Below are 19,404 nucleotides of genomic sequence, written 5' to 3'. Positions count from 1 at the left end.
AAAAGTATGTACTTTTTCCTCACAAAAAGAGTATACTTTTAGGGTGTAGTATAAGTAGGCGAATTGGGACGCAGCATAATCACAGTAAAATATGTGGCGTACGTCGATTTCTATTTCACGAGCTCGTCCAGTTCAAGTGCTTTGATGTCTGAAATAATATGAATCATGGTGGACACCAGGTTTACTCTTGAAATTTTATTAAAGGCAAAATGTTGAAGAATTTTAATTTCGAATACAACGTAATGTCCCGTTTACTGACAACTATATAAACATTCACTATACTCTAGATACTCAGCTTGCTGGAATTCCAGTCAAATTTAGAGTATTTTATTTTCATTATTAAATTAGTAAATATGACTTGAGAGGGCATTTGTGTACAATTTCTGTCTAGGCAACTCCCGATAGGAATTCCCAACTAGGAGTTTCCTGGTCGGAAACTGGACTCAGGTCATAGTTACGGGTGTTTCTCAAGGCTGCGTATCTCGGCTGTCACGCTGAAGGCCGTCTCAGTTTGATTTATCCTTCGCGATCATATCCTTCACCCACAATCCTTTGCACACATTCAAATTCACAAAAAATAAATAAATAAATAAATAAATAAATAAAATAAAATAAAGTGATGGAAACCGAGTCAGTACTGACCTATTATGAAATGAAAGCATGTTATCTTTTCTTGCTGTAAATGAATCACGAACACTAAACTGACAGTAAGCCACTGGGAGACATGGCTCAATCACTGTGCTGCATTAATAGAAAGCCAGTTAATATAAAGTTTTTCCAAAATTAAGTTTTAACAGCATTTTCGTGCCGTGACGGTAATCTCTGGGAAGGACAGTAGCTTACAAGCCTCAGAAGGACTGGACAAACACTCCACCACTGGGAAACTCGGCGGAGGAGAGAACGACTGATGTGACTGCTGTTCTTTATTAGGTTTTCCACAACAGCTGCATCACCTTGTCTTGATGTTGAAGTAGTGCACATTTACATTTATGAATAATAATTTGAAGATTATTGTATGTTTTACACACAGTGAAAATAGCCTGTATTTTACAGCAAGCGGACTATCTAGATAGTGTGGTCAACGTTATATGGTTGTAAGTGATTTCCTGGTGTCCTCCATGATTCCTGTTCTTCCTGAGAGCAACAGCTCGTAATCACGACTTCAGAAGTGGGAAGTAGGATATTTCTGATAGCGTAACTCATCGATCTTCTCCAACAGGGTTCAGCATTAGGAGTTCCTCCTCATTATTATAAGCTTTAAGTCATTATTTTTCATTCTCATAACATCTAGACATTTTCTCAATCCAGTGAAATCATTTAAAGCATTTTAATAAAATCTTCTCCAATGACAAACAGATCAAACAAGCATTACATTACAAAGCAGACACTCTGCACCTTGACGAACGTTACAGGATGAGACTCTACACGAGTCAGATGTGATCATGACGGAGGGGTGAACCAGTCTGTGTGTCTGGCGTTCACTCCCGCCACTGCGGAGACTGTGATGTTCCCGCTGGCGTCTCTGGGAGCTCCAGTTTCTCACACTCGGTGAGTTTCAGTGGTAAATGCTGTGCGATCTCGTTGGGGTCTGTGTAAAGCGCAGGAGGAACGTGCTGCGGAGTCAAGGGCAGAGACACACACATCAGTCAGATCCAGAATAATGCGGCACACACTGTCTGCCAGTTTAACCAGTGCTAATAAACTAGTTTTAAACCCAGTTAAAGCCCTGAACAGCTGATCGAGCTCTTACAGGAACTCCAGGCCGGAGCGTTGAGGCCACACTCTCTGGGGCGAACACCCCTTTTGGCTTTGATAATGTTTTTTATTTAATATTTAGTTTTTTTTAGGAGATTTTTTTATACCAAATTAGATTTAGGATGGACTTATAATCCATTTATTCACTTTTTGAGCATAGACCTGAAAATTAAATTTCCAATTTAAACTGTGGTAAATCTGAGCGACAGACTGAAGTTAGATCTCTCTTCATAGACGACACTTGGCAGATTATTGCAGAAGTCAAAACAGTTATAAAAAGTGAACTTAGAAAAAGTTACAGAAAAATTTGCAAAAATACTATTTTTAATTTTTATATGAAATACATATTTTCAAAAACATGTTTTACTCTAAAACTGTGAGAAAATTAGATAGATCTATATATAGAGAGATAGACAGACACAGACAGACAGATCTATATATAGATAGAGAGATAGACAGACAGACAGATCTATAGAAAGACAGATCTATATATAGATAGATAGACAGATCTATAGATAGAGAGATAGACAGACAGACAGATCTATAGAAAGACAGATCTATATATAGATAGATAGACAGACAGATCTATAGACAGATAGATAGAGAGATAGACAGACACAGACAGACAGATCTATATATAGATAGAGATATAGACAGACAGATCGATCTATAGAAAGACAGATCTATATATAGATAGAGATATAGACAGAAAGACAGATCTATATATAGATAGATAGACAGACAGATCTATAGACAGATAGATAGAGAGAGAGATAGATAGACACTGTCAATCATAGCGGTTTACGATTCAATCTGAATACGGTTGTCAATCCACAACATTGATGATAAACTTCACTTGTGTTCAGATTGTGAATGTGTAATAAACGAAAAGCAAGAGAAGAGGTGCCCTTTATAAACCACTAAGACTAAAGCACTCTCGCCAAACTCCCATTATAATGACAAAAACAGTCTTGATTGTACAGTGGATCTCTAATTGCTGGTTATAATAAAGGCTTGTGTGGATTTCCAGCAATGTTAAGCAGATTCTCATGAGCACCTCTGATTGGCCACTGCGATCACATGCTCGTCAGATATGATTGTGATTGGCTACAGTGCTCAACACTTGTAAAACACGCTGTAAACAGAAACCTGTGATGCTGGGTGGGGATCGTTTGAATGTTATAGATTCCGATTATTAATTATGATTGTTATTGATTCCCAGTTTCAATTCCAATGTGGTAAAGAAAATGAAGTCAAATATTTAGATATCAAATATTTATTCTGTCTCTTTTTGTAAAGAATGTAGTTGCAGCTGATTACCAGCAGGCTATGAGCAAGACCACGCTTTCCCATGATTCTGAAGAGAAAACACATTAGACAACTAGAGGTTCTGGAAAAATGTTAATTGCTTCAGTCTATTTAGAAAATATTTAATAATCCAAACTAATTTAAAACAAATAATTGGCTGAATGAATGATTCAATGACTCACTCTAAGTCTGGATGAATCAGCGTTTTTGAACGAATCTCTTGAATAAATGATTCAATGACAAATAAGTTTTTTATAGGTTCTGATTCGCCTCAACAGTCTGGAGGAATCTCTAACAGGGATAATGACTCTGGCCCTTCTCATGCGCTCTATCCAGAATCAGAACCACTGCCATCGGCTCCATGTCTTCGTGTCTTGAGGTCTAGCTAACTGAGAGGTGTAGAGGACTCGGCTGAATGAGTGTTAGTGATGTGGGTCTCGTGTTGTGCCATCACATACAGGTCTGGAACAACTTGAGGGCGAGTAAAAGACGACAGGACTTATGTTTGGCTCTATCTCTCTGTCTGAGGAGAGTCTTGGATGGCCTGAGGCGAGTAAGCGATCAGGAAACTGCATCATTTCTCAGGTGAGCAGTTAAAGCAGCACTCACCTGAAGATCTGATATTTTACTCTCACGTGTGCTGAACTCCCGAAGCATGTGGTTTCTTCCAGCCTGCAGAACAATGAAGTTTAACAACCGCTAAAATCATGTGTGACCATTAAAGCATCAACAGTTGGTGTTCTGCCGCCTTGCCTCGTGATAAAGACGCGTGTCGTTGATCCGGATCATCACTCCGTCCACTCGCAGGAAGAACCGCAGCAGGAGGAAGAAGCTGGTGGGCATCACTCTCTGAAACACACACACATATCACTCTCTGAAACACACACACATATCACTCTCTGAAACACACACACATCACTCTCTGAAACACACACACATCACTCTCTGAAACACACACACATCACTCTCTGAAACACACACACACATCACTCTCTGAAACACACACACATCACTCTCTGAAACACACACACATCACTCTCTGAAACACACACACATCACTCTCTGAAACACACACACATATCACTCTCTGAAACACACACACATATCACTCTCTGAAACACACACACATATCACTCTCTGAAACACACACACATCACTCTCTGAAACACACACACATATCACTCTCTGAAACACACACACATCACTCTCTGAAACACACACACATCACTCTCTGAAACACACACATCACTCTCTGAAACACACACACATCACTCTCTGAAACACACACACATATCACTCTCTGAAACACACACACATCACTCTCTGAAACACACACACATCACTCTCTGAAACACACACACATATCACTCTCTGAAACACACACACATCACTCTCTGAAACACACACACATATCACTCTCTGAAACACACACACATCACTCTCTGAAACACACACACATCACTCTCTGAAACACACACACATATCACTCTCTGAAACACACACACATCACTCTCTGAAACACACACACATCACTCTCTGAAACACACACATCACTCTCTGAAACACACACACATCACTCTCTGAAACACACACACATATCACTCTCTGAAACACACACACATATCACTCTCTGAAACACACACACATATCACTCTCTGAAACACACACACATCACTCTCTGAAACACACACACATCACTCTCTGAAACACACACACATCACTCTCTGAAACACACACACATCACTCTCTGAAACACACACACATCACTCTCTGAAACACACACACATCACTCTCTGAAACACACACACATCACTCTCTGAAACACACACACATCACTCTCTGAAACACACACATATCACTCTCTGAAACACACACACATCACTCTCTGAAACACACACACATCACTCTCTGAAACACACACATCACTCTCTGAAACACACATCAGCGTTCACACACACACATCACTCTCTGAAACACACATCAGCGTTCACACACACACATCACTCTCTGAAACACACACACATCACTCTCTGAAACACACACATCACTCTCTGAAACACACACATCACTCTCTGAAACACACACATCACTCTCTGAAACACACACATCACTCTCTGAAACACACATCAGCGTTCACACACACACACACACATCACTCTCTGAAACACACATCAGCGTTCACACACACATCACTCTCTGAAACACACACACATCACTCTCTGAAACACACACACATCACTCTCTGAAACACACATCAGCGTTCACACACACATCACTCTCTGAAACACACATCAGCGTTCACACACACATCACTCTCTGAAACACACACACATCACTCTCTGAAACACACATCAGCGTTCACACACACATCACTCTCTGAAACACACATCAGCGTTCACACACACATCACTCTCTGAAACACACATCAGCGTTCACACACACATCACTCTCTGAAACACACATCAGCGTTCACACACACATCACTCTCTGAAACACACATCAGCGTTCACACACACCACTCTCTGAAACACACATCAGCGTTCACACACACATCACTCTCTGAAACACACACACATCACTCTCTGAAACACACATCAGCGTTCACACACACATCACTCTCTGAAACACACACACATCACTCTCTGAAACACACATCAGCGTTCACACACACATCACTCTCTGAAACACACACACATCACTCTGTGAAACACACATCAGCGTTCACACACACATCACTCTCTGAAACACACACACATCACTCTCTGAAACACACATCAGCGTTCACACACACATCACTCTCTGAAACACACACATCACTCTCTGAAACACACATCAGCGTTCACACACACATCACTCTCTGAAACACACACACACATCACTCTCTGAAACACACATCAGCGTTCACACACACACACATCACTCTCTGAAACACACATCAGCGTTCACACACACACACACACACATCACTCTCTGAAACACACATCAGCGTTCACACACACACATCACTCTCTGAAACACACATCAGCGTTCACACACACATCACTCTCTGAAACACACATCAGCGTTCACACACACATCACTCTCTGAAACACACACACACATCACTCTCTGAAACACACACATCACTCTCTGAAACACACACACATCACTCTCTGAAACACACATCAGCGTTCACACACACACACAACTCTCTGAAACACACATCAGCGTTCACACACACACACACCACTCTCTGAAACACACACACATCACTCTCTGAAACACACATCAGCGTTCACACACACATCACTCTCTGAAACACACACACATCACTCTTTGAAACACACACACATCACTCTCTGAAACACACATCAGCGTTCACACACACATCACTCTCTGAAACACACATCAGCGTTCACACACACATCACTCTCTGAAACACACACACATCACTCTCTGAAACACACATCAGCGTTCACACACACATCACTCTCTGAAACACACACACATCACTCTCTGAAACACACATCAGCGTTCACACACACACATCACTCTCTGAAACACACATCAGCGTTCACACACACATCACTCTCTGAAACACACATCAGCGTTCACACACACCACTCTCTGAAACACACATCAGCGTTCACACACACATCACTCTCTGAAACACACACACACATCACTCTCTGAAACACACATCAGCGTTCACACACACATCACTCTCTGAAACACACACACATCACTCTCTGAAACACACATCAGCATTCACACACACATCACTCTCTGAAACACACACACACATCACTCTCTGAAACACACACATCACTCTCTGAAACACACATCAGCGTTCACACACACACATCACTCTCTGAAACACACATCAGCATTCACACACACATCACTCTCTGAAACACACACATCACTCTCTGAAACACACATCAGCGTTCACACACACACATCACTCTCTGAAACACACACACATCACTCTCTGAAACACACATCAGCGTTCACACACACACATCACTCTCTGAAACACACATCAGCGTTCACACACACATCACTCTCTGAAACACACACACATCACTCTCTGAAACACACATCAGCATTCACACACACATCACTCTCTGAAACACACACACATCACTCTCTGAAACACACACACATCACTCTCTGAAACACACATCAGCGTTCACACACACATCACTCTCTGAAACACACACACCACTCTCTGAAACACACATCAGCGTTCACACACACATCACTCTCTGAAACACACACACATCACTCTCTGAAACACACATCAGCGTTCACACACACACATCACTCTCTGAAACACACATCAGCGTTCACACACACACATCACTCTCTGAAACACACATCAGCATTCACACACACATCACTCTCTGAAACACACACACCACTCTCTGAAACACACATCAGCGTTCACACACACATCACTCTCTGAAACACACACACATCACTCTCTGAAACACACATCAGCGTTCACACACACACATCACTCTCTGAAACACACATCAGCGTTCACACACACATCACTCTCTGAAACACACACACACATCACTCTCTGAAACACACATCAGCGTTCACACACACATCACTCTCTGAAACACACACACCACTCTCTGAAACACACATCAGCGTTCACACACACATCACTCTCTGAAACACACACACATCACTCTCTGAAACACACATCAGCGTTCACACACACACATCACTCTCTGAAACACACATCAGCATTCACACACACATCACTCTCTGAAACACACACACATCACTCTCTGAAACACACATCAGCGTTCACACACACATCACTCTCTGAAACACACACACATCACTCTCTGAAACACACATCAGCGTTCACACACACACACATCACTCTCTGAAACACACATCAGCATTCACACACACATCACTCTCTGAAACACACACACATCACTCTCTGAAACACACATCAGCGTTCACACACACATCACTCTCTGAAACACACACACATCACTCTCTGAAACACACATCAGCGTTCACACACACATCACTCTCTGAAACACACACACATCACTCTCTGAAACACACATCAGCGTTCACACACACACATCACTCTCTGAAACACACATCAGCGTTCACACACACATCACTCTCTGAAACACACACACATCACTCTCTGAAACACACATCAGCGTTCACACACACACATCACTCTCTGAAACACACATCAGCGTTCACACACACATCACTCTCTGAAACACACACACATCACTCTCTGAAACACACATCAGCGTTCACACACACACATCACTCTCTGAAACACACATCAGCGTTCACACACACATCACTCTCTGAAACACACACACATCACTCTCTGAAACACACACACACATCACTCTCTGAAACACACATCAGCGTTCACACACACATCAGTAGGGCTGTAGCCAACCAAAGAAATGCTTAGTCGACCAAAGTCCCGTCCTGCGCAACGATTAGTCGACAAAAAAACAAACAAAAAAACACGATCTTTTGCATTTTGATTGAACATTTATTAAACAATTGTCATAGAGCATTTATAAAACAACAACGAAAAAACATCAATAATACATAAAACTATAATAATAATACAATTCTTTGAAAATTAAGTGATTTTTTTTAACTGTAAAGTGAGGAGCTCTGTCCTAGGTCTATAGTGACAGTCACAGTCGTGCACCTGACCACACCACACGCTACAAAAAATATAACTGCTAAAACTGCCAAATAATGAAAAATCCTAACAAAAGCTCTCGTTTATACAGGCTGTATATTCTTCTTTACTTTCAAAAGCTATGGGTTAACTTTTGTCCAGCCGATCTAGGCGTTTTAAGCCAAACACACAAAAAAATAGCCTTAAAAACAATCCTAATAATAATAGGCTGTATAGTAGGAAGGCCTATAGCTTTATTTTCGTTTTGTTACATTATTTAGGCTATTTTCAAACGCGTCAAGTGTACAAATAAAAACAAAAACATAAAAAAAACACGATCTATTGAGTCAGCATAATAAAGTCGTTAAGGCTACACCGGACGCGAATAGCGCGTCAGGCGCGAGTGATTTCAATGTTAACTCAATGCAAAGACGCGCGTAAAAAATTCCTGCGGCGCGAATGAGGCGTAGAGCGCGGCGCGGTAGATCTGCAGGCCTAGTCCACCTTTTTTATGTTGTGGGCCAAAAACACTAACATGTCCACATTCTTGGGTAAAAGACAGCTCCTCGACTTGTTAACAATAAATTGGAAAATATGCGCTCTGCAGGAGTGGAGGTTACAGGGATGCAGAGCACACGTTTGGCTGCCAGAGCAAGTCGTGGATATCTCTCCTCATTATTTAGCTATCCTCATAGCTTGCACTCCACAGTCTTGTCGTCTTTTTTTGTAAAATCAGCCAGACAAAAGATTTAGATTTCTTGGACATTTTGTCGACTTAAGCCAAAAAAAGTAGCGTTCTAACTGAATGAATACAGTAAAACTACCTATATTCCTTACTGAGCACGAAGCAGCAGTGCAGTGGCAGCCACAGGTGCGGTTCACGAGTGCTCTACGTGCTGCGCTAAACTGTGGCTGTTACAAAGTTTAAAGTTGCATTTAAAGTTGGGGATAAAACATAGGCTAATTATATTTATAATACAGTAATATATAACTGCTTATAAAGGAATAAATATCAAGGAGTAAATCAATGAAAATTTCCTTATTGGTGAAAAAAAAAAAAATGCAACTGGTCGACCAATGAGAATGTCAGTCGGCCAAGACGGCATCGACCGATTAGTCGACAGCCCTACACATCAGCGTTCACACACACATCACTCTCTGAAACACACATCAGCGTTCACACACACATCACTCTCTGAAACACACATCAGCGTTCACACACACATCACTCTCTGAAACACACATCAGCGTTCACACACACATCACTCTCTGAAACACACATCAGCGTTCACACACACATCACTCTCTGAAACACACATCAGCGTTCACACACACATCACTCTCTGAAACACACATCAGCGTTCACACACACACACACACACACACACACACACACACATCACTCTCTGAAACACACATCAGCGTTCACACACACATCACTCTCTGAAACACACATCAGCGTTCACACACACACACACACACACACACATCACTCTCTGAAACATCAGCGTTCACACACACATCAGCGTTCACACACACATCACTCTCTGAAACACACATCAGCGTTCACACACACACACACATCACTCTCTGAAACATCAGCGTTCACACACACATCAGCGTTCACACACACATCACTCTCTGAAACACACATCAGCGTTCACACACACACACATCACTCTCTGAAACATCAGCGTTCACACACACATCACTCTCTGTTCACACACACCAGCGCGTTCACACACACCAGCGTTCACACACACCAGCGTTCACACACACCAGCGTTCACACACACCAGCGTTCACACACACATCAGACACACACCAGCGTTCACACACACCAGCGTTCACACACACCAGCGTTCACACACACATCAGACACACACCAGCGTTCACACACACACCAGCGTTCACACACAGCAGCGTTCACACACACCAGCGTTCACACACACCAGCGTTCACACACAGCAGCGTTCACACACAGCAGCGTTCACACACACCAGCGTTCACACACACCAGCGTTCACACACACCAGCGTTCACACACAGCAGCGTTCACACACACCAGCGTTCACACACACCAGCGTTCACACACACCAGCGTTCACACACACACCAGCGTTCACACACACCAGCGTTCACACACACCAGCGTTCACACACACCAGCGTTCACACACACCAGCGTTCACACACACCAGCGTTCACACACACCAGCGTTCACACACACCAGCGTTCACACACACCAGCGTTCACACACACCAGCGCGTTCACACACACCAGCGTTCACACACACCAGCGTTCACACACACCAGCGTTCACACACACCAGCGTTCACACACACATCAGACACACACCAGCGTTCACACACACCAGCGTTCACACACACCAGCGTTCACACACACCAGCGTTCACACACACCAGCGTTCACACACACATCAGACACACACCAGCGTTCACACACACACCAGCGTTCACACACAGCAGCGTTCACACACACCAGCGTTCACACACACCAGCGTTCACACACACCAGCGTTCACACACACATCAGACACACACCAGCGTTCACACACACCAGCGTTCACACACACCAGCGTTCACACACACCAGCGTTCACACACACCAGCGTTCACACACACCAGCGTTCACACACACATCAGACACACATCAGACACACACCAGCGTTCACACACACCAGCGTTCACACACACCAGCGTTCACACACACCAGCGTTCACACACACCAGCGTTCACACACACCAGCGTTCACACACACCAGCGCGTTCACACACACCAGCGTTCACACACACCAGCGTTCACACACACCAGCGTTCACACACACCAGCGTTCACACACACATCAGACACACACCAGCGTTCACACACACCAGCGTTCACACACACCAGCGTTCACACACACCAGCGTTCACACACACCAGCGTTCACACACACATCAGACACACACCAGCGTTCACACACACACCAGCGTTCACACACAGCAGCGTTCACACACACCAGCGTTCACACACACCAGCGTTCACACACACCAGCGTTCACACACACATCAGACACACACCAGCGTTCACACACACCAGCGTTCACACACACCAGCGTTCACACACACCAGCGTTCACACACACCAGCGTTCACACACACATCAGACACACATCAGACACACACCAGCGTTCACACACACCAGCGTTCACACACACCAGCGTTCACACACACCAGCGTCCACACACAGCAGCGTTCACACACACCAGCGTTCACACACACCAGCGTTCACACACACCAGCGTTCACACACACCAGCGTTCACACACACCAGCGTTCACACACACCAGCGTTCACACACACCAGCGTTCACACACACCAGCGTTCACACACACCAGCGTTCACACACACCAGCGTTCACACACACCAGCGTTCACACACACCAGCGTTCACACACACCAGCGTTCACACACACCAGCGTTCACACACACCAGCGTTCACACACACCAGCGTTCACACACACCAGCGTTCACACACACCAGCGTTCACACACACCAGCGTTCACACACACCAGCGTTCGCACACACCAGCGTTCACACACACCAGCGTTCACACACACATCAGACACACACCAGCGTTCACACACACCAGCGCGTTCACACACACCAGCGCGTTCGCACACACCAGCGTTCACACACACCAGCGTTCACACACACCAGCGTTCACACACACCAGCGTCCACACACACCAGCGTCCACACACACCAGCGTCCACACACAGCAGCGTTCACACACACATCAGACACACACCAGCGTTCGCACACACCAGCGTTCACACACACCAGCGCGTTCGCACACACCAGCGTTCACACACACCAGCGTTCACACACACCAGCGTTCACACACACCAGCGTCCACACACACCAGCGTCCACACACACCAGCGTTCACACACACATCAGACACACACCAGCGTTCGCACACACCAGCGTTCACACACACCAGCGCGTTCGCACACACCAGCGTTCACACACACCAGCGTTCACACACACCAGCGTCCACACACACCAGCGTCCACACACACCAGAACACTCACGATCTTGACACTGATCATAGAGACGCCGTGATCGTGAAGCTCGTCCTCGAACAGCAGCACGTCCTCGAAGAACTGGATCTGTTCTCGCGCCTTCAGCTTCTCCATGTCTATGCGGTCGGCGGTCGGCGTCACCTGTTCAAGTCGAGTCTCGGTTACTCACACAGCGCTTCTTACAACACAGAGTTTCAGCTTTACAGAGATAACAGGAACATAATGTTTCCAGAAGAAAATAGCGTCACAGTCCATCTTGAGTCAGTTCAGTGATGGTTCATTTTTGTTGTAAAAAAGTTATTAATTTAGTTCATCTATCTATCTATATATATATATATACACACACACACACACACACACACACACAGAGCCGGAAGCGCTGGGCAAACTGAGCCGCCGCACCACGAAGAGCACGAGCGTCTCTAACTTGTGAAGAACTGTCACAAAGGTTCATATGACCAGAGACGGATATCAAGTCTGCTGTTTAAATACAGAACCAATGCGGGAGAATAGTTATGTGCAAAAAGCGGGAAACTCTCTATATTCGTGCAGTGAGCGCATGTCAAACAAACCTATTCCGATCCGAAGCTTGTGACATATAGACGCGCACACCAACCCGATCACTGTACTAACTTCAGATTCATCAATCGGGATGAAATCAGTCCGGCTGAAAGGTGTGCCTGTAACCCATCGTTTCAATGGACTGGCCGAAATTTCAGACCAAATCTGTCGCAAATTGTATTTCTCCAGTAAGAAGAGTTAGCCTCGCGGCAGCCGAAGCAAGAGACGTCCTGTTTTAAACAGAGTCAACTAATTCATTACACCCGTCTAAAGGCTATGTGTGCATATACAGCCGCTTTGGAGAACACCGTGATGTCATCGTCCAGCTCAGCTCAGTTCTCATGTAATGGTGTCAATGCAGGAGAGCAATAATACAGCTGAATATGAAATGTTCTCAAGCTCTTCTGAGTAAGAGACGCTCCACATGCACTGGTTAGAGTGTTAAAGCACAGATACCTTGATCTGCATGTGCTCTCCCAGTAAAGTCCCTCTGTAATCGGTTGTGTAAGTCCAATCGTAGCGCTTCACCACGTCCTTGGAATGCTCCGAGTCGGCCCTGAACACACACAGAGTCTCCTGAGTCAAAGCCTCTCTCCAGACCCTCACGAGAAGCACGAACTGTACCTGCTGTCCTGCCACTCCTGCGCACAGGCCACCTTCACCGAGTCCTGCATGTTGTTGACACGTTTGAGAGCGTCGATCGCGTTGAACTCGACCCCAAACCCGTCGGTGTGCTGAATGCGCAACACATTATCGCCGAACAGCATCTCTGGCAGAGCCGGCATGTGCATCGCCTCCGCCAGCCTGCGACACATCATCATCATCATCATCATCATCATCATCCTCATCATCATCATCATCATCCAACATCTACATCCCAAAGAGATCCTGGGGCCTCATTTATAACCGTTGCGTACGCACAAATCAGGCCCTGAGAGAGGCGTACGACACTTCCGACGCATAAGTTGTGATTTATAAAAACAAACTTGACGGGAAAATTTGCGCAACTGCACGCAAACTCTGACCCATGCGTACGAACGTTTTGGCCGACACCGATGGTGAGCTGGAGATTAGTGTCTTTTTGGTCACTTTTACACAGAAAATCTAAAGAAAATTAAACATCTACAGAAAGATAATACAAATATAATTTCCCTCACCGAGCCTGTCACTTGAGGCAAATATCCATGCCCTCTTAAATGTCCGCGCCAGCGAGCGCACTGGGCCGTTTAGTGAAACTGACGCAGTTTAAATAATTAAAATAATGATTTAAACTATGTTTTACTTCTGATATAAACATTTAGATTAAATATGCCATTCAAATTAATGGAGGTAAACACTTAAACGTGAAATCATTACTGAAGTTACAACATTTTTTATATCCAATCAATAGAAATATTTGTTGTGGATGCGATGCTTTTGAACACTTTTCCTGTGGCGTGCTTTAATGTTTTATCATTAAAGTGCTTATCATGATAATATCAGATTTTCTGAGAAAATAGTTTTGTGCAAATAATGCCCAAGGCCGATCTGTTTCCATTAAAAATATAAATCAATTAAAAATACAATTCGGCCAGTGGAAAAGATTGAGAAAAAACTTTGATTTATGTATTAAAAAACAAGGCAAGGATAGGCAACTATAATAATAATTATTTTATTAATGTAATGTGTCTTGTACCGTTAAACGTTATCACGTGGATGAATAATTATATGCAAATGATATGCAGATGAGGATCTGCATAGTAAAACTAGGCGTTGTAAACTCCATATATGGTTATTTCGGGGAGGAGACGCATGTGCGCACAATCTTCCCCTGACTGGGATTTATAAAGTGAATTCTGCGCAGGTTCTGGCGTACGAACGCTTTTATAAGTCTGAATATTTTTGGCTTTCGAGGCGCACACACATTTTTAGTAAGGTTCCTACGCACAGTTTTATAAATGAGGCCCCTGGTCTTTTATGTGCTCGTAATAATGTTGGAATACAGCCACGACTGACTGGCCAGATTATATCACAGATTACATCATGTGACTCGCAGCACTACTCTGTCATGAATAAAAGTTTAGTTTCGGTTTAGATTTTGGCTTTTAACGAGAACGAAAACGTGATAATCAAGATAAAATGATCATTGTGCCGCATGTTCCTTTCCTTTAAAGCGGTGTCTTTCACCCCTCCTTAAAGCCTAAACTCCACGTCCAAATCAGGCAAATCATGTGACGTGACCGAGGTAAATGCAGTCGACTGCGGGACAAGCTTTATTCTAACAGGAGTTATTAAAAGTGCATTAAACTGCGAAAGATCTGCTTTCTGTGAGACGGAGCGGAACATGGACGAGCAAAGAATACACCCGAACCTCAAGTACATCATACAGGTCAGGTCAGGTTAGGGTTAGGTCAGGTTACAGGTCAGGTTAGGGTTAGGTCAGGTTAGGATACAGGTCAGGTTAGGGTTAGGGTTAGGTTAGGTTACAGGTCAGGTTAGGATACAGGTCAGGTTAGGGTTAGGTCAGGGTTAAGGTTACAGGTCAGATCAGGTTATGGTTAGGTTACAGGTCAGGTCAGGGTTAGGTTACAGGTCAGGGTTAGGTTACAGGTCAGGAAAGGTCAGGTTAGGTTACAGGTCAGGTTAGGGTTAGGTCAGGTTAGGGTTAGGTCAGGTCAGTTTAGGATACAGGTCAGGGTTAGGTTAGGTCAGGTCAGGTTAGGATACAGGTCAGGAAAGGTCAGGTTAGGTTACAGGTCAGGTTAGGGTTAGGTCAGGTTAGGGTTAGGTCAGGTTAGGGTTAGGTCAGGTCAGTTTAGGATACAGGTCAGGGTTAGGTTAGGTCAGGTTAGGATACAGGTCAGGGTTAGGTCAGGTCAGGTCAGGTCAGGTTAGGATACAGGTCAGGTTAGAGGTCAGGTACATTTCTCAGATCAGAATTGAAATTCTCTAAACCACCTGTTCAATCTTCACATCATCGTGTCACTTGTGCACATTAAAAAGTAGTTTCTCATTTCTTTGAACAAGTTGCAAATCCTTTGGTACATCCATGCAAATGATTATGTACAATTCTCTGCTGTTTCCTACATGATCAGTTCCTTATGTCATGTTGCTCAAAATGTATTAAATAGTTCTCTGTGCGATAGTCTTACCCCTCAAAACATCTAGTCATTAGTTCATCGTAGGAGTCATTAAATGCAAAACGGTTGGTCTAGTTGTCATAAACTGTCAAGCTTATTTTCTACACATTTCTATTAGACTTTTTGTAAATGTGAGGAATTGAAAATTGAAGAATTGTGCAGGTGAATCTTGACTTTCACTAATGAAGAGAATGCAGATCACCCGATGAGAACCCAGTTCTCTGAAAGCTTCTCATGACCCTTCGACTGGCCAGCGTATATACAGCAGGGCTCTCCTGAGGGGTCTTACCGTGCCCTTATTTCTTTTCTATATCACAATAATATGTAATGGGGTTTTTTTTGTCAGACCACTAGTAAAAGTGTAACTGTGAATCCTATCCAGTCTCTTTCAATCAATCAATAACTCACGTAAATTTGTACTTTTGAAATGGATATATGGCATACAGAAGCGCATGTACACTTCAGTACAGTGACTGTCCTCCAACTGTTGCCATAGTTTACATCAGGAAAGACTAATAGAGCCCAGTGTTTTATCGACAACACAATGACACAAGGACTTGTCATTCTGATGGCACTGACATGTTCTTTGACACAGATATTTTCTTTAGAGAGATGAACTGAGGATTTTGAGGAACAGACTGGCTTTTGCAGGTAATCCGTGGTGTTTTGCTATTTGCACGAATTGTTCTGAGAAATGCACTTACTGTTTTGCAAATGTCGAGGATGATTCGAGAAATGTACCAAAGCGACGGAGAAAAACTGTAAAGGGCCAGTTCACCCAAACATTTTAATTCTGTCACCATTTACTCACCCTGAAGTTGTTCTAAACCTGTATGAGTTTCTGTCTTCTGCTGAACACGCTAATTCACACTTTTGAAGAATTTTCATAGTATTTTTTCTGCATACTAAAGAAGTCAATGGTGCCCCTTTTCCTACTAACATTCTTCAAAATATCTTCCAGAACAGTTAGGGTCAGCAGGCTGAGTCATGGCCGCGGGGACTAGCGGTGCTGAGGTGCTGCAGCGACCCCTGACCCCGACCACAGCTGTTTCACTACACTGGCATTTAAGATGACATGACTTTTAAATAACGTTTTGTTTTTCAACCTGTTTTTTTAAGTACACCTTCAACCTTTATAAAATTACTCTAAAGATTATTTTGTTTTTTTATGTTGTCGAATAGGGTTTTACGACTAAAAGAAATGAATATATCATAAGCCAATAAGCGATCTCGCATGGAGTGAGTGACGTGACACTCATTTAATGCATGTGAAAAAACTAAATATAGATGTATGGATTAAAGCATTCATCAGCATTAGAGGCTGTTCACACAGAACGTCAACCCTTCCACTGCTACTTTTCCATTGTTTTTCAGTGTGAACGCACTACTCGTGTTTAACTGTTGCGTTCGCGTCTCGCGCATGACACCGCATTCTCAAAACGCAGCACTCAAGTTAAAATAAGTTCAACTAAAACGCGCCTCGAGACCTTGCGTTTTCCCCCCGTTACACTGCCCGCGTCTGGCGTCTTCGCTTTGAAAGATTATGCTTTCTGTGTGAACCGGCACTCCTGAGTGAGTATCATAAGGTAGGCTAATATGCAGATTTGTGTGCTGTGCTTTTTAAAATGTGTCACGAGTTAGTTCTAACCCTAACCCTAACCCTAACCTTTTTGTTTGGGCTGTTTAATATTAGGATTTTGTTTAAAAAAAACTCTACCATAGCACCGCCCCGCAATATCAAGCCCCGCCCCCAGCAGCACCCCCCAGATAAAATATGTTCCCGCGGCTATGGGGTGAGTACATGTTAGATGTGATTTCTCCAGCATCCCTCACCTCTCGATATCTTTGGACTTCATGATGTGAGTCTTGACCGCGGTGACGTTCCACGGGCCGAACCGGAAGTCCTGTTTACTGCTCTGAAATCCATGAGGAATCCCTGAAGACATCCTGAAGATCAGCTAATGTCTGGGAAAGATCAGAGTGACTGAAACACACACACGTCTCTTTACTTCGTTAGCAGAATCACGACCATAGACTGTAGTAACGGGATGCTCTAAAATGTTTATGAATGTTTTCATCTGGACGCGATATCAAACTTAAGACTCGCGGTTGTTTAAACGCTCTTTTATAGTTCAGTTGATTAAAACAGAACAAAACTGGCACACATATATCAATTACGTTAAGACTGTTCACAACCCAGAAATAAAACCATTAATGAAAGCGAATACGAGCATAATTAACTCTCACCTCGCATCCGTTTCCATGTATGTATGTATATGTGTGTGTGTGTGTGTGTAGAGCGCAACCTCCAATTCCCCCCGGTGTGGCGCGAACAGCAGTCGATGGTTCCGGTTCCGGCAGTGGACAACAAGTCCTATCTATTTAAATGGGGGAATCCTGACATCTCAAAAACTGCTTGCTGAACTCCCAACTAAATTACATATTTCAAATCAGCAACAAAATCTGACACAAACTGTATCATAACTTTTATTTTTAAGCTCTAATTACGCAAACTAAAAAATAAAAACATTTTTGCAAGTAACAACAAATATCATTCCATTAACGAAAATCCTACTGACATTTGAAATTAACAATTTGTAAACCAATTGACTTTGTACGAGGGACACAGAGTATTGACATTTAAACAGACAATACATACAATTATTAAATAAATAAAAAAGGAAAGAAAGGCAAAGAAATACATTTGCATTACTTTGGTTTGGACTCGAGTAGCGGGATAGAAAGATCTCATTTAAACATGGTATCTCTGATCACAGGTGACTTTATAATCTTATTTAATATCTCGAATGTTTTAATTGCTTTTGAGTTTCTTTTAAATTTACATGAATCAGCAAGACTTTTTAATTCAGAGAAAAAGACAAAATAAAATTTGGTTTCAAAGTTGTACATTTAG

The 19,404-nt window shown here is 43.4% G+C and overlaps 1 protein-coding gene across 2 annotated transcripts; it reads right to left on the bottom strand.

Annotated features, from left to right (window-relative positions):
• Window positions 1–1,312: 1,312 nt before the first annotated feature.
• On the bottom strand, window positions 1,313–18,870 carry tiprl (TIP41, TOR signaling pathway regulator-like). Of its 2 annotated transcripts, none has more exons than XM_084400779.1 (8): window positions 18,738–18,870; window positions 18,324–18,455; window positions 13,996–14,175; window positions 13,828–13,927; window positions 12,820–12,951; window positions 3,817–3,912; window positions 3,673–3,735; window positions 1,313–1,613 (listed from the first exon to the last, which is right to left on the bottom strand). In XM_084400779.1, exons 2-8 carry the CDS (start codon window positions 18,434–18,436, stop codon window positions 1,479–1,481), a joined length of 819 nt encoding a protein of 272 aa, XP_084256905.1. In that variant the 5' UTR covers window positions 18,437–18,455; window positions 18,738–18,870; the 3' UTR covers window positions 1,313–1,478. The 2 variants fall into 2 exon arrangements, with proteins under 2 accessions (XP_084256905.1, XP_084256906.1); XM_084400780.1 differs by having other exon boundaries at window positions 18,324–18,474; window positions 18,738–18,846.
• Between the last annotated feature and the right edge of the window lie 534 nt (window positions 18,871–19,404).

This window comes from Rutilus rutilus (assembly GCF_951802725.1).
Source record: "Rutilus rutilus genome assembly, chromosome: 25".
In the NCBI taxonomy this organism is placed as follows: Eukaryota; Metazoa; Chordata; class Actinopteri; order Cypriniformes; family Leuciscidae; genus Rutilus; species Rutilus rutilus.
The sequence above is the reverse complement of the archived record's forward strand: the minus strand, read 5'-3'. Positions and strand labels throughout refer to the sequence as shown.

Coding starts and splice junctions, on each gene's coding strand:
- tiprl (XM_084400779.1), bottom strand. CDS start 18,436: ATGTCTTCAGGGATTCCTCATGGATTTCAGAGCAGTAAACAGGACTTC. Junction 12,952..13,827: donor GAGAGCACATGCAGATCAAG/GTATCTGTGCTT, acceptor CGACTTGAACAG/GTGACGCCGACCGCCGACCG. Junction 1,614..3,672: donor GTAAAATATCAGATCTTCAG/GTGAGTGCTGCT, acceptor TTGACTCCGCAG/CACGTTCCTCCTGCGCTTTA.